Here is a 14,180-nt window from a genome sequence, read left to right on the forward strand (position 1 = left end):
AAAAACTGACTTATTTCAGCTCCCATGAGGTCAATAATTTTGCCCGACAAAGCTATTTGGCAAGAAAATGATTCCACAGTAACAATTTTAGATACGTTAAGACAATTTAAAAAAACACAGCAAATTAAAATAACATGGCTTAATTCCCAAGAACTTATTTCATCTTTTTGTTACTCATCTAGTAGGTCACGAGTGTGGCTAAAGGCAGTTTTTGATGAAGTTATGAGCTTCCAAAGTGTTTCTAAATCCTTAGTGCAGACACCCTCCCTTTTGGGGGCACAGTACCCTCCCTCCCATCCCTTATTTAAAAAAAAAATTAAATCAAGTGATCAGAATGAGATGTTTTGATTCCAACAATGTACACTCAAGGCTTTGTGCTGAGTTATCCTGCTCTAACCAAGTATGATGGTATCAAACACAAAGCCAAGTGACAAAGGAAAGATGCTCCCATCTCATTCTGAAAACAAATACTGATAGCCACCCACCCCACCCCAATATTTTTGGGCCAACCCAATGTTTACAGATGCTGGGACCAACATGAAAATAATTCTGAAATGTATTTAGGTTTTCCTCTTACTTCTTCCTGAGAACAATCTTTTAGGATAAACTTTTTCCACTCTCAAGTGAAAGGCAATAGTTTAACTTCAGAACATGAGTTGGATGTAGTTTTAATTTAGGGACTAGAACGCTGGAAAAAATATAAGCATTACTTAGAAACAAATCCAATATTAGAATCTGAAGACAATTTCTAATAGTAACAATTCTCCTTATTTGAGGGATTAAAAAAAAAGACCAGGCCTGACCTAGTCATTAGAGCATCTTTCCATTTAACAATTCCTATTTGAGTCAAGCACCAAAACTGGACAGCTGCCTCATTAAAGGATAGTGTCCAATCCGGGCATCCCATATAGTTTAAGTGCCACTCCTCGTCAGAGGCTGTACTTCAGTAATACTTTCAATTTTAAGTCTGTGCTTTAAGAGGGACCCACAGGCATGTGGCACCAGGCAGAGCAGTCTTAAGGTTGACGAGAAGACTGCACTTTTTGTTTAGTTGCCCACTCTCTAGCGAGATATAAAGTTACATTTACATTCCTTTCTTGCTTTTACATGAATGATCCCTCTTATCTCGCTAGATGTGGGGGAGAAGAGCTGCATCAGTACAAGGGCAAGATTTGTTGGTCAAACGATGACACCTTTTAAGTTCCCACCCTTACCCCTCCCTGGAAAAAAGATAAAATTTAATGTCCTTAATCAGGATTTGTGTTTGGTAACCAACACTGGATATGTGACTTGGATTCCAAAGAAATAAACTTGCTCATTTTTGAGTTTGTACTATGCAGCTCTTGCTACAGTTAGAGTCAGGGCTATGTCCGATCAGGAGACATCTGTAGGATTTTGATCCTCAAGGAATTTTGGGTAATTTGCAAATAGTTTTACTTAGAACTAGGCAGAGTCAAAAAAGCAACTTCAAATAAATGATTTCTTTATCCAGATGCGTTAAGTATGAAAGCATATGCAGGATTTATCTTGTAATATTTTAGGGTTCTGAGAAAGAACAGAATATGGAAATCAATTTTTTTCAATTTTGTTTTGCTTTTTTTTTCTTCCCCTAGATGACTCCTGATTGACCTAGTACACTGGGTTAAAAGGGAATTAAAAACATTAAAAAAAAAAGTTCACTGGTTTTGATTCATCTCACTCCTTTTGCCTGGAGATCAGGCCAAACATCAAGCATGTTGGGAGGGGCACAATTTAAAGCAACACTATTGACTGTTAAGCATTTGCCAGCAATTTACAATGCAAAATGGCAGGTAAAGATTCTTGTCAACAACACAAGAGGATGGCAAGCAGCTTTCTGTAGCATGAAAGTTAACAGCTCTCGGGGTTGCCCATTCCTGCAAGTTTATGTATCAAAGTGGACAGAAGGCAACACGCCTACAACACTACAGGAGGTGACCCACAGAAAATTAAGTTCCCGAATTGCTAACACTGCCAAAGCTGGTACTGGCTAATATTCTGAAATGCAAATCCATGCTTTATACATATTCTACTCAAAGATGCTGCCACTCAACTGAATTCTCCCACTACAAAGTAGATTAATTTTTGCTCCCTTCTGCAGTTTGAAAATTTCCTCAAACTTTTAGAAAGGGAGATGCAAAATCAGAGAGCTTCTCAAAAATTCATCTTGATTATAGTTTAAAGCTTTCCTGCTCTCTGGTAAGACTATTCCATATATTCTAGATGAGACAGCATGGCAGCAACCAGTGCATCCCAGACTTCTGGGTCCCTTTTCTAATACAGGGTCCCCACAGAGGTCTGCTCTCTACAGTAAGAGGCCAAGGACTTTTGAGAATTTAGTGTTGCGGAAAACTGAGCCCCTCTCATCTTTAGCTGCTCCCATAATCACTCTAATCCCCTTAATCCCAGCAACCTTCATCCAAAAAAAAAATAATATATATATATGTATATATATATATATATTTATATATGTGTGTGTGTGTGAACCCAGAAAAAAACTTATTTACAAAGTTTATACAAGTATACACACCCAATTTTCTATGGGACGCGCTTTGCCACAGAGGAAAGAGGGTCGAGGCTCTGACATGTCTACACATCAAGTGCCATACTGCTAATGGAGGCGTATGTAAACCAGTCTTTAGTGTTCTGCTATAGAGCACAAAGGCTTGTCATATGGCTCCTGCAATGATAGACTGCTCTTTCCTTTGGGAGCGATGATATTGTATCTACTCAGCCCAGAAGAAATTTTTACTTGGGATTGTTTTCTTAAATACATGTATTTACAGCGCGGATGAACTGCAGTTGCATATCAACTCCTCCACATAAAGAAAATAATAATGGTATTTAACATTACTAATAAGTTTCATCTTCCAGCCCTGGGCTTGAGTATTGGGTAGAAAGGGAAGAGAGACTTCAACGTGAAACCAAAATGAACCGACAAAAATTTTTTAAAAAGAAAAGGGGGCGGGGAGAAGAAAATTACTCTGTTGATTCCTTGGGCTGTGTCTATAAGATGATATTCTGAATGGTCTCATAGCATAAGGCACTTCGCACAAATAAGTAATAAGCTCTTCAGGCTTAAAAAACGGATGAGTAATCAGGGAGAAGTTGAAATGCACTCAAGAGTCAGCTGTTGGAGAATTTCAAAATTGTAGACAAGCTTGCGTTGTTCATCGAGATTCTTCTCTTTTTAGGGTTTCTCCCCTTCTCTTTTCCTCCTTCCTTGTCCCCTTTTCCCCAGAAAACATTTTTTAAAAAACCAGCAGTTAGTGCAACTAATGTTCAGTCAGCACACAGTGCAAACAAGTAGAACAAAAAAGGTATATTCCTTCTTTTCAGTTTTCTCTTCACCAGTTAAAAAAGAAAAATGTCTGAGCTCTTTTAAGTTTTCATAGTTCCAAAATAAAAGATGAAAAACCCACAGAGAGCACCCCACAAAAAAAGATGTATCACAGATCCAAAGGAGCCTTCTGTAGTTTGTCAAAGCCTACAGAAAAAGTAAAGAAATCTAAAATTAACATTTTTGAAAGTAATAAAAAACTGTAATATGTAAGTTTTCACAATCCTCATCCCAAATCCTCTAGTAATTTCTACTGAGCCTTTACCACTGCAGAGTCCACTGGTTACAATAAGGAATTTCTCTTAGGCATCCCTGTGATAGAAAGTGATTCTCAAATTCTGGGGACTGACAGGGATTAAACTAAGTAGCCTGCTGAAACACAAGCAAGTAGATGGCTGGTTTTGTTTATCCAAAGGTTTTGTTTTATATTCATCTTAGGAAAAAAGGCTAAAATGAAGAGTAATTTGAAAATTAAGTTACAATAATAGGCAAGACATTCACTGTAATTTGGAGACTATCACTTGTAAATTAAATCAGATTTTTTTGGGGGGAAACCTGAAATAGCTTACATTGCTTTATGTTGAACCTTGTTTTGGGCACTTCATTTTTGTTTTTGTTTTGGTGCTACCGGGGACTGAACCCAGGGTCTCATGGATACATTATACCACAGGTGTATCTCCAGCCCTTTTTATTTTTTTACTGAGACAAGGTCTTGATAAGCTGCCCAGGTTGGCCCTGACCTCTTAACTCCCCTGCCTGCCTCATCGTGAGCAGCAGGGATGATAAGTATGTATCACTGTGCTTAGCCTGCATTTTTAATCAGAATCTAAGTGTCAATAAAAATGAACGAAGCCAGGTTCAGTCACATTTGCACCTCCAGCCTTTAAGGAGGCTCAGGCAAGAGGTAAACCTAAGCATGGGCAACTTGGCAAGACCTTGTCTCAAAGTAAAAAAACAGCTGGAGATGATGCACAGTGGTGAATGCCCAAGGGGTTGAATCTCCAGGCCCCCACCAGTAGGATAAATGTGTGTGGAAAATCAGAGTATTGTAAAAGACAGCCATCCTCATAACCCTATTACACGTTTGGAACTAGGTATTATAGGCAATGTTACCCTGTGTATTAATGTACCAACAGAAATTAAGAATTCTAAAAACAGAGGTGAATGACTTTGTGGGGAAAAGCAGTATTTTCTCACCCAAATTACCATTAGCGATTCTTTTTCACTTTCATTATTTTGGGACCCCAAGCTTGTCTTTAGTGCTCATCTATCACTGGACAAGAAATGAATAGAATTCAATCATTAGGTTCAATGTCGACTAAGAAATTTGATTTAGTTCTTATTGAATTCAGTTTGTGAGCAGAACTGTGGAAAGAATAAGTTCTTGTATTCTCTAATGATACCAATTCCTCAACCACAAGATGTCTACTTATTGTCTGTCACTTATGCTAATGGGTATTTTATCCTATACTGCTATTATATATGGTGAAATAAAATTTCCCCTAGGAAAGAGGATGTCATTTCTTTCTTATATTTAAAGGTTTCACTCACTTCACTGTTATCAGGTACGTACATGCTTGTTATGGTTTTTCATCTTCTACAGGTTCACTGTGGTATTCTGCCACATACAGGCTCTTGTCAATGTTGCTTGGGATAGGTTTAATTTCTGTTCCCAGCTGCTCTTCAATACTCTTCAGGTTGAAGCGATCATCATATGTGATCAAGTTGATGGCTAAGCCAAGATGACCAAAGCGACCTAAAGATACATGTGTTTAATAATTTTAAAAATGAGTTAAATACAAAAATCAATATGCATGTACCTGTACTTGGCAAAAGCACACAGGATTAGTATTTCTCTTCAGTGCCATCCTGAATATAAATATTTCTTATGATCTTCTTATACACACATTACCCTACAACTTCAGGTTTTACAGCACAAAGTAGTACAGGCTTCCTGTATTCGTAGGATCTACATGGATTCATTCAACCAACTGCACATAGAAAATAATATATGGAAAAAATTCTGCTGTGCTGAACACATATATCTTTTCTGGTCATTAATCCCTAAATAATAATCCCTAAATAATAACTACAATAACTTGTTACATAGTATTCTCATTGTTAGGTATTATATGTAAGCAAGAGATGACTTGTAAGTACATGGGAGGATACACATAGATTAAATACAAAAGCCATGCATTTTATGTGAGACTTAAGCACCACAGACTTCTGTGGGGAATTTTGGACCAATTGTTCATGGATACTGAGGAGCTGTACTTTATTTTTTTTTCTTTGATAGTGCTGGGAATGAGAACCAAGTCCTTGTACAAGCTAAGCAAGTGCTTCACCACTGAGCTACACCCTCATCCCTATTTTACTTTATTCAAATGATGAAATGCTCATTTTAACCAAGCTCCCGAAACACACACAGTGAACAGTATAAACTGTACCATCCAGTAAGTTCAGTTTTCACGTGTTACTTTAACTCAAATTAAGTACATGGTAGTTATTTTATTTTTATTTATTTATTTTTTTTGAGACAGGGTCTCACTATGTAGTGAGACTGACCTGGAATTCACTGTGTAGCCCAGGCTGGTCTTGAACTCACAGCAATCCTTCTGCCTCAGCCTCCCAAGTGCTGGGATTACAGGTATGCACCACCATGCCCATTTTTTTTGTTTTTTGTTTTTGTACTGGGGATCGAACTTGGGTCCTTGCACTTGCGAGGCAGGGAGGCAGGCGGTGACCACTGAGCTAAATCCCCAGTAGTGAAGTTATTTTAACTTTTAAAAATAACTCATGATTTATATCTGAATGTCCCCTCAAAACCTCATGTATTCACAGGTGGAGTTTTTGGGAGGTGGCTGGGTCTAAGGTGTGTGAATATGGATTAAGGATGTGTGATAACTAAAGTAGTCTGGGTGTGGATAATGGGAAGGCCCACCCTGGGTGAGGGTGGCATCTACTAATAGGCTTTTAGCCTGGATGGAATATAAAGGGAGGCTTGTTGCTGCCTTCATTTCTGCCTGCTTGGCCATGGACTGTTTCTCCCCTGTCATGCTGCTCTGCCTTGGAGCCAGCCAACTATGAATGGAAGCCTCTACAAACTGTGAGCTAAAATAAACCTTTCTTCCTTTAGCTTGGGGTGTTGGATATTTTGACCCAGTTACAAGGAAATAATTAAGACAATAACTGATTTAGAAATAGAAATTAGGGGCCAGGGATTTAGCTCAGTGGATCTGCTGCCTGCCTTGCAAGCTCAAGGTCCCAAGTTTGATCTCTGGTACAAAAAAAGAAATAAAGAGAAACAGAAATTAGTCATAAAAATGAAACAGAGTATTTGCACTAGTATACATTATTTCAAAAGGAACTAAATTTAGTGATTATACTTTTACAAAATTTCCACCAAGATCATCCCCTTCCTTTTCCTTACCTGATCTTCCAATACGATGAAGATAGGTCTCTGCCAGCTTTGGGAAGTCAAAGTTTATTACCACATTCACAGCTTGTATATCAATACCTCGGGTAAACAGATCTTTAAAAAAGGATATAAAATTTTCATTATACTTTTTAATTTAAACATGCCTTTTGGTACAATACTTAAAATAAATAAATAAATAAAAGGATTGAACCCAGGGCCTTCGTACTGAGCTACATCCCCTTGCCCCCCACCCACTTCTGGTTTTTTTGAGACAGGGTCTCACTATGTAGTTGAGACTGACCTGGAACTCACCATGTAGCCCAGGCTGGTCTCAAACTCACAGCAATCCTCCTGCCTCAGCCTCCCAAGTGCTGGGATTACAGGCGTACACCACCACGCCTGGCTCCCCTGCCCTTTTAAAATTGAGACAGGTCTTGCTAAATTCCCCAGGTGGAACCTGAACTTGTGATACTCCTACTTTAGCCTCCCAGGCTAAAGGTGTCAATGTAACTGGCCCTCAATACTTTTCTAGTGTAACCTAAATCTGTTGATTTCATTCAGTTATTCCAATAAATTTGCAAAGTACTGTTATCACCTTTTATTTATTTTATCAGAAACAAATTTCTGCTCACAAGTTATCTATTCCAAGTCCTATAAGGAACTTTTAAAAAATGGTAGAAATAGGGCTGGGGGATTTAGCTCAGTGGTCCCACAGTCTTAACTCACAAGCGCAAGGACCCAAGTTTGACCTCCAGTATAAAAAAAAAAAGGGTAGAAATATACCATTTCTACAAATGCACAAAGATACCATGAATTTTCCTAGTCTTTTTTCTAATTGTTAATCCCAGATTTATATGGCTAGAACAGTTCGAAAAGAGGTAATTTCATTAATCATTATGCTTTTAGAATTTATTCATTCCATTCTGCTAAATGACCTGAAATAAGTCAACATGCAAATCCTCTCTACTCCGTTTAGTCTCACAATTACTCTATTTCAAACTGAAAAATGACCAAAGACAGTAACACAAGAACTAGGTTTCAAGTTGGGTGTGGTGACGCATTCCCATGATCCCAGCACTCAGGAGGCTAAAGCAGGAGGAACACTTCAAGTTCTAGGTCAGCCTGGGCTACACAGCAAGACCCTATTCTTAACTCACATAGGTAAATCATTACTTCCTTATGAAATCTGGCCCAAGTAAAGTAGTATTCCAATACAACCTTGCCCATTCACTTAAGTATTGTAGAAGGATACTTCTGGGCTACAACAGCAGACCTGAATACATATTAAAAAACACCACATGAGGTATAAAATTCTAGTATTTACAACCTGACACTTTACAGAAAATATGTGCAAGCTTTGCCTTAATGTCATCTTTTATATGTTTATTTATACATTTCATACATACTATGTTACATAGCTTTTATTTAATGACATTATGTAACTTCTGAAAAATAAAAGTATTACCACTTCAAACCTATCTGAGAGCAACACTGGAATGATTAAATATTAAAATATTAATTAATGTTAACAATTCACATCAATGTGTAAGTATAGTACTACTAAGTACTACGGACCTTTTTGGATGAACTGATGGCCTCAAGTTTTTTTTTGCTCTGGAGATCAAACCTAGCATCTTGCACATGCTGGCAAGCCCTGAAACACTGAGTTAGTTCCCTAACTCCCCAAAATTTCTTTTTTTTTTTTTTTTTTTTTTTGGTTTTCTGAGACAGGGTCTCATGATGTAGTTGAGACTGACCTGGAACTATGCAGCCCAGGCTGGTCTTGAACTCACGGTGATCCTCCTGCCTTAGCCTCCCAAGTGCTGGGATTACAGGCATGTGCTACCATGCCTGGCTTCCAAAATTTATTTTCTTAATGGATAAAAACTGTCTAATAGAGTACTGCCTGATGGCAAATGGCACCTCTTAGTTCCTATACATTCTAATTTGATTAACTCAAAAGCAGTTCAATGATAAACTATCTTAAAAGGTTATATATGTGCAAGAATTTAAAATACATAAATTAAAAAGTATATTTTTATAACACCTAAGAATGAGCAGAGTAAATAAATCTGTTAAATGTATGAAATACAACATATTTAAAATGCAGTTTATAAGGTACTTCCAATATACAGGAAAAAAAAAAGCATAAAAGATGAAAATACAACTTGCTTAGGTCATAATTAAAGGTTTAAAAAAAAAAAGATGAGGATTTGGAACCTCATCTTAAAACATCTAGGTGTTTAGTATCTTTTCCACTATGTCAGATATAGTTCAAGGACTTCATTGTAAGTCAGGCCTGCTAATAAAGTGAAAAAAAATATAAATATAGTCACAGATCAATTAAATGTAATTTCAGATCTAGGGCACAGACACAAGATAATAGTATTTGAATCAATTTTTTTTGGTACTGGGGATCAAACTCGGGTCCTCGCACTTGTGAAGCAGGCAGCGAATCCACTGAGCTAAATCCCTAAGCCTGTGAATCATCTTTTTCAGTCATTTTGATTTCTTTCTTGTGGTGGTGGGAATTAAGCCTAGGGTCTCACAAAAGCTAGTCATAAGCTCTACCACTGAGCTACAACCCAGCCCCCTTTGATTCTTATGAATTCAAATTTAATTCTGGTAGAAAAATGTTGGAGTTTACTTTCAGAACAGCAGCTTAATTCCAGATTTCTAAAATATTTTAACATGTTCCTGCAGATCTATTCACTTTTATCCATATTTTTACTAATATTAATTCATAAAAAGCTGCCCAAGAGTGAGATGTGAGTTATGGCCGCCATGAACTTGTGAAATCTTTATCTATGTTGTGGTTTGATGGGTATATACACATAACACAAAAATTCATCAAATAATATACTTCAGATTAAATAACTCCAAATTCTCTTTCCACCTTAGATTATTAATCTCGTAAGATTAACATTTCCAGTTTAGACATAGAAGGATAATGAATCCATTTGCTTTGTCTGATCTGACAATTTCTAAAACATAGGCAGTGCCTTAGTATAATTCACTTTGTGTAGCTCATTCTTGTATGCTAAAACTATTCAGAAAACAGAAACCTGAAAACTAGTTTTAAAAATCAGATTAAGTATGCATACCAAAACAAGTCTTCTGCAGATTCAGATATGGGGCTCAATTTTAGATGTCTGTTAGAGTTCACAACTCTACATGTTATAGCAGAGTGTGATGGATTATGTCATACGTTGCACTATGTGATACAAAGAAAGCAACCCAGAAATAAGGAGAAAAACACTGAGTAAAAGATATCCAAAAATACTTACCAGTGCAAACAAGATTGCGGCATAAGCCATTTCGGAAATCATGAAATACACGATTTCGATGTTCCTAGAAAAAACCCAATATATTCCATTTGATTAAAACCTAAACATATCCCCAAATTTTCATTGTTTCCCCTAACCCAGCAGTTGACTTTATCTAAATCAGTAACTTTAACCTTCTTTTAAAACCAAACATAAATGCTTAACCTATCAGTCTACAGAAATTGCCTTCTTATAAAAGGTGTCTTACCGGGCCGGGGATTTAGCTCAGTGGTTCCACTGCCTGCCTTGCAAGCACAAAGGCCTGAGTTCAATCCCTGGTACAAAAAAAGTGTCTTATCATAGCTTTGAATTGTTAAAACGTATTATGAAATTTGGAGGACCGCCCCCCATACTGGGGATTGAATTCAGCCCTTGCACTTGCCAGGCAGGCATGGTGCCACTGAGCTACATATGCCCAGCCTTTGAGATATCTTTTTTTTTTTTTTTTTTGGTACCATGAATCAAACTCAGGTCTTTGTGCTTGTGAGGCAGGTGGCTGAACCACTGAGCTAAATCCCTGGCCCCTGAGACATCCTTTTCATTAAAGGCAAATAAAAGATAAAAAAATCTGTTAGCTTAGTGGCCCATATACAGTAGTTCAGCTTTATCTTTCATTTCACTTTCCATGATTTTTCTAGTCAACCTCAGCTCAAAATATTACATGGAAAACCCTATAAATAATTCCTAAGTTAAACTGCATACCTTTCTGAGGAGTGTGATGAAATCTTACATCATCCTTTTTGTATATGTGTTGCCCAAGAAAGACCTACATCATCCTGTTTGGAATGTGAATCATCCTTTTGTCTGTCTACTGCTCACTACCTGTATCACTTAACTCTTTCAGTTATCAGCTTAACTGACATGGTATTACCATGCTTGTGTTAAGTAACCCTTATGTAGTAGCCTAAAGCTACAACACTGACCATGTCTACATTATCTGCCTCCCTACACCATGCAGGCACTCATCTTGCATCATCACACGAAGAATGAGTCTTGTTAAGATTACTTATATAAGTTCACTTTATTATATATGATAAACAAATCATTCTATTTTATTAACTGTTATTAATCTCTTACTATACCTAATGTATATATATGTATGTATGTATGTATTTTTTGGTACCAGGGATCGAACTTGGGACCTTGTGAGGCAGGTGGCAGCACCACTAAGCTAAATCCCCAGCCCCTTCATTTATATATTAAAATTTAGCACAAGTATAAACACACATAAAAACAGCATATACAGGTTTGGTATCATTTGTAATTATACACATACAGTGTGGGTATCTCTGAACATATTCCCCTTGGATGAGGGGGGACTACTATATTTAAGTTAAAAACCTACAGCCATGTTTTCAGAAATGAAAAGTTTAAAATTTTTATTTCATAATACAAAAAGTCACTAGCCACAGATGAATACTTGAACGCATCTACTTCGATGAAGGAACTAAGTTTTTAACTTCATTTTAACTAAATCATCACATATGGCTAACAGTTATTAAATGATACAAATCTAAAAATTATCTAGGAAAGACAATTAAATTTCACTTTTATATACTCCTTACTGCTTACTCACTCATGTACAGTTTTCAGTCTTCCTAACAAACTTGTAAGGTACATATACTATTACCCCTATTTTATTTTTAGATAATCAAACCCCAGGGAGTTAGCTAAAACATTAAAAAAAAAAAAATCAGTTCCTAGCTAGCTTTATACTCACCTGCCTCATTTTAGCATGAATATAGAAGCAAGAATAACCCAGTTGAGAAATCTTCTTGGCTAGTAATTCAACTCGCTGAGAGGAGTTACAGAAAATGATTGACTGGTTTATCTGAAGCTGAGCACAGAAAAAAAAAAAACAAAAAACAACAACCCAAATCTTTAAGTCTTGCAAATCTGGTTTATCTGAAGCTGAGCACAGAAAAAAAAAAACAAAAAACAACAACCCAAATCTTTAAGTGTCTTGCAAAATCTTGAATATATTAAAAGTCTAGAATTCTATAACAAGAGATGGAAGGTTGTAAAACCTTTAAAATATGACTTAATAGTTACAGATAATGATGTGTATTTTATTCTAGAGGAGTGTATTTCATAAGGTCCACATAACTACCAAAGAGAGTAAAACACAGTTGATTCGCATTATCCCACTAATATGTTCTATAAAGTCATTACAAACACTGAGTTAGCAAATATAGGAGCAAGCCTCACCTCTAGTGGAAAACACAGGGCTGGATTCCTATGAGCTTTTGGTCACCATTTTTTAAAATCAAAAGATCCACATATAATCTTGTTTTATGTGGGTTTCTATTTTAGGGTATCTTAATACAGTCATACCTCAAACCACTCTAATTCATTTCTGCAAAAAACATACAAAACCATCTTTTCTGCAAGGCTTGGTCTTGTGCTTGGAAGCAATGGGCAGTACTTCAACACAGTGTAGGAACCATTTTAAACAGTAAAATATTCAGTAAAAAGCACAAAAATTTGAAAAACATGACATGTGAACTGTGAAAAGAACACTTGTTCATTGTTTGAGAATCAGATCAAGAAAACAGAACATCATCTTCTTTGACCTCATTTGGGGAATGGGCAAGTCAGGATGAGTCAATTTTTTTGCCACACTACACATGTTCACAAATGACTGAAAATGCCAAATAGGCAGAATAAATACAGAAAATGAATAGTGATGACCAATTTTAACTAAAGTTAAATTATTTTAAAGTAAAATTAAAGTCTGTCAATTACATAAATCAATTGAAGCTGCCTTTTAGGAAACACTAAATACTTTTTTTAAAAAAGTGTGAACATTTTGAGATAAAGTCTATTTTACTGGGATTAAGTGATGAACAGCAGCGGAAAACTACTATTTACCCTGGAGAAAAGTGTGTTGAGGCAGTGTACTTTTTGGCGCTCAGTTACATATGCGTAGTACTGGGTTACTCCCTTCAAAGTTAGTTCCTCCATCAGGTTAATCTCATAGGGTTTCTGCAAATGGGAATTCTGGAAAAAAAAAAAAAAGGAGGAGTCTTTATTTATTTATTTTTTTTTTTCATTAAGTTTATTGGTGCTATTTAGGTATACAGTAGTTACACTCATCATTGGGATCTTACACCTTCACATGATGTATCCTGGTTCTTATTTTTTCCCCAAGGAGTCTTATTCTTAAAGCAGAGTTTTTTTGTATCTTAAACTCAAAATATATGCATTTTTGTCTGATAAATTCTTGGTCTAAGAGATTCATCTCTCTTCAAGACGACAAGTTACATGAAAAACAAATTACTGTAAGATGTAAGATCTCAGATTCAGAATGCAGCTACATTATTGTTTTGCAGAGAGTGCAATGAATTTACCCTGCTATCCTGCTAACATCAACTGCCTGTGTCATCCTGACACCAAGAACTAAGTAGAAAAATGAAGAATTTAATCCATTTTATTATAGCTTTTAAAAAACTGAATGTATATACAACTATTAATTGATCAGCTAAAAAAAAGCCAAAATTTTTGAAATAACATAAAGCTTATATTCTGATACTATGATTTTATGGATAAAAGCATCCTTATAGGCAACAGGAAGGTAGTGGTTCTAACTACAAATTTATACTCACCATGAACTTTTGCACACTAAGAGGGAAAGTAGCAGAATATAGTAAAATCTGTCTGTTTTTAGGTAACGTGAGAATAATATCCTCCATTATCTGCACAAAATCCTGTGACAGCAACTTATCTGCCTGTAAGACACAGAAGACGGTTTAAAAAACAATAAAATGCTATCTAAAGTCTTTGCCTAATGTATGAACAAATAATAAAGCATAATCAATCCAGTAAGAATATCCAAAGCATGATCTCCAATATGTCACAGAGTTAAATGGCATCAAGACAAATTTCCACTAATCCAGAAGAGTAAAAACCCACACCACTCATTTTTAGGGGGGGGAAAATTTTCTAGACCAGTGATGGAGCTTCCAATGATACAAAAAACCTGCTGCAGCACACATGCCATAGGTTCACTACCGCTGTTCTAGACTAATAAAACCTGTTCTACTCTAATGGAATTTTAATACATTACATTTAAGGT

General features: G+C 36.3%; 1 protein-coding gene across 1 annotated transcript in view; it reads right to left on the minus strand.

Moving 5' to 3' along the window:
* Nucleotides 1–1,101: 1,101 nt before the first annotated feature.
* Nucleotides 1,102–14,180, minus strand: part of Ddx6 (DEAD-box helicase 6) — a 35,874-nt gene continuing 22,795 nt past the window's right edge. Inside the window, exons 8-14 of the mRNA XM_010629313.2 lie at nucleotides 13,711–13,833; nucleotides 12,977–13,105; nucleotides 11,826–11,942; nucleotides 10,067–10,130; nucleotides 6,792–6,893; nucleotides 4,932–5,114; nucleotides 1,102–3,505 (exon numbers count right to left, since the gene is read on the minus strand). Coding sequence (XP_010627615.1) covers nucleotides 4,939–5,114; nucleotides 6,792–6,893; nucleotides 10,067–10,130; nucleotides 11,826–11,942; nucleotides 12,977–13,105; nucleotides 13,711–13,833 — 711 coding nt within the window. The 3' untranslated portion in view covers nucleotides 1,102–3,505; nucleotides 4,932–4,938. The remainder of the gene's footprint in view (nucleotides 3,506–4,931; nucleotides 5,115–6,791; nucleotides 6,894–10,066; nucleotides 10,131–11,825; nucleotides 11,943–12,976; nucleotides 13,106–13,710; nucleotides 13,834–14,180) is intronic.

The sequence above is a fragment of the Fukomys damarensis genome, unplaced genomic scaffold, assembly GCF_012274545.1.
Source record: "Fukomys damarensis isolate Sample0158 unplaced genomic scaffold, DMR_v1.0_HiC HiC_scaffold_16, whole genome shotgun sequence".
NCBI lineage: Eukaryota > Metazoa > Chordata > Mammalia > Rodentia > Bathyergidae > Fukomys > Fukomys damarensis.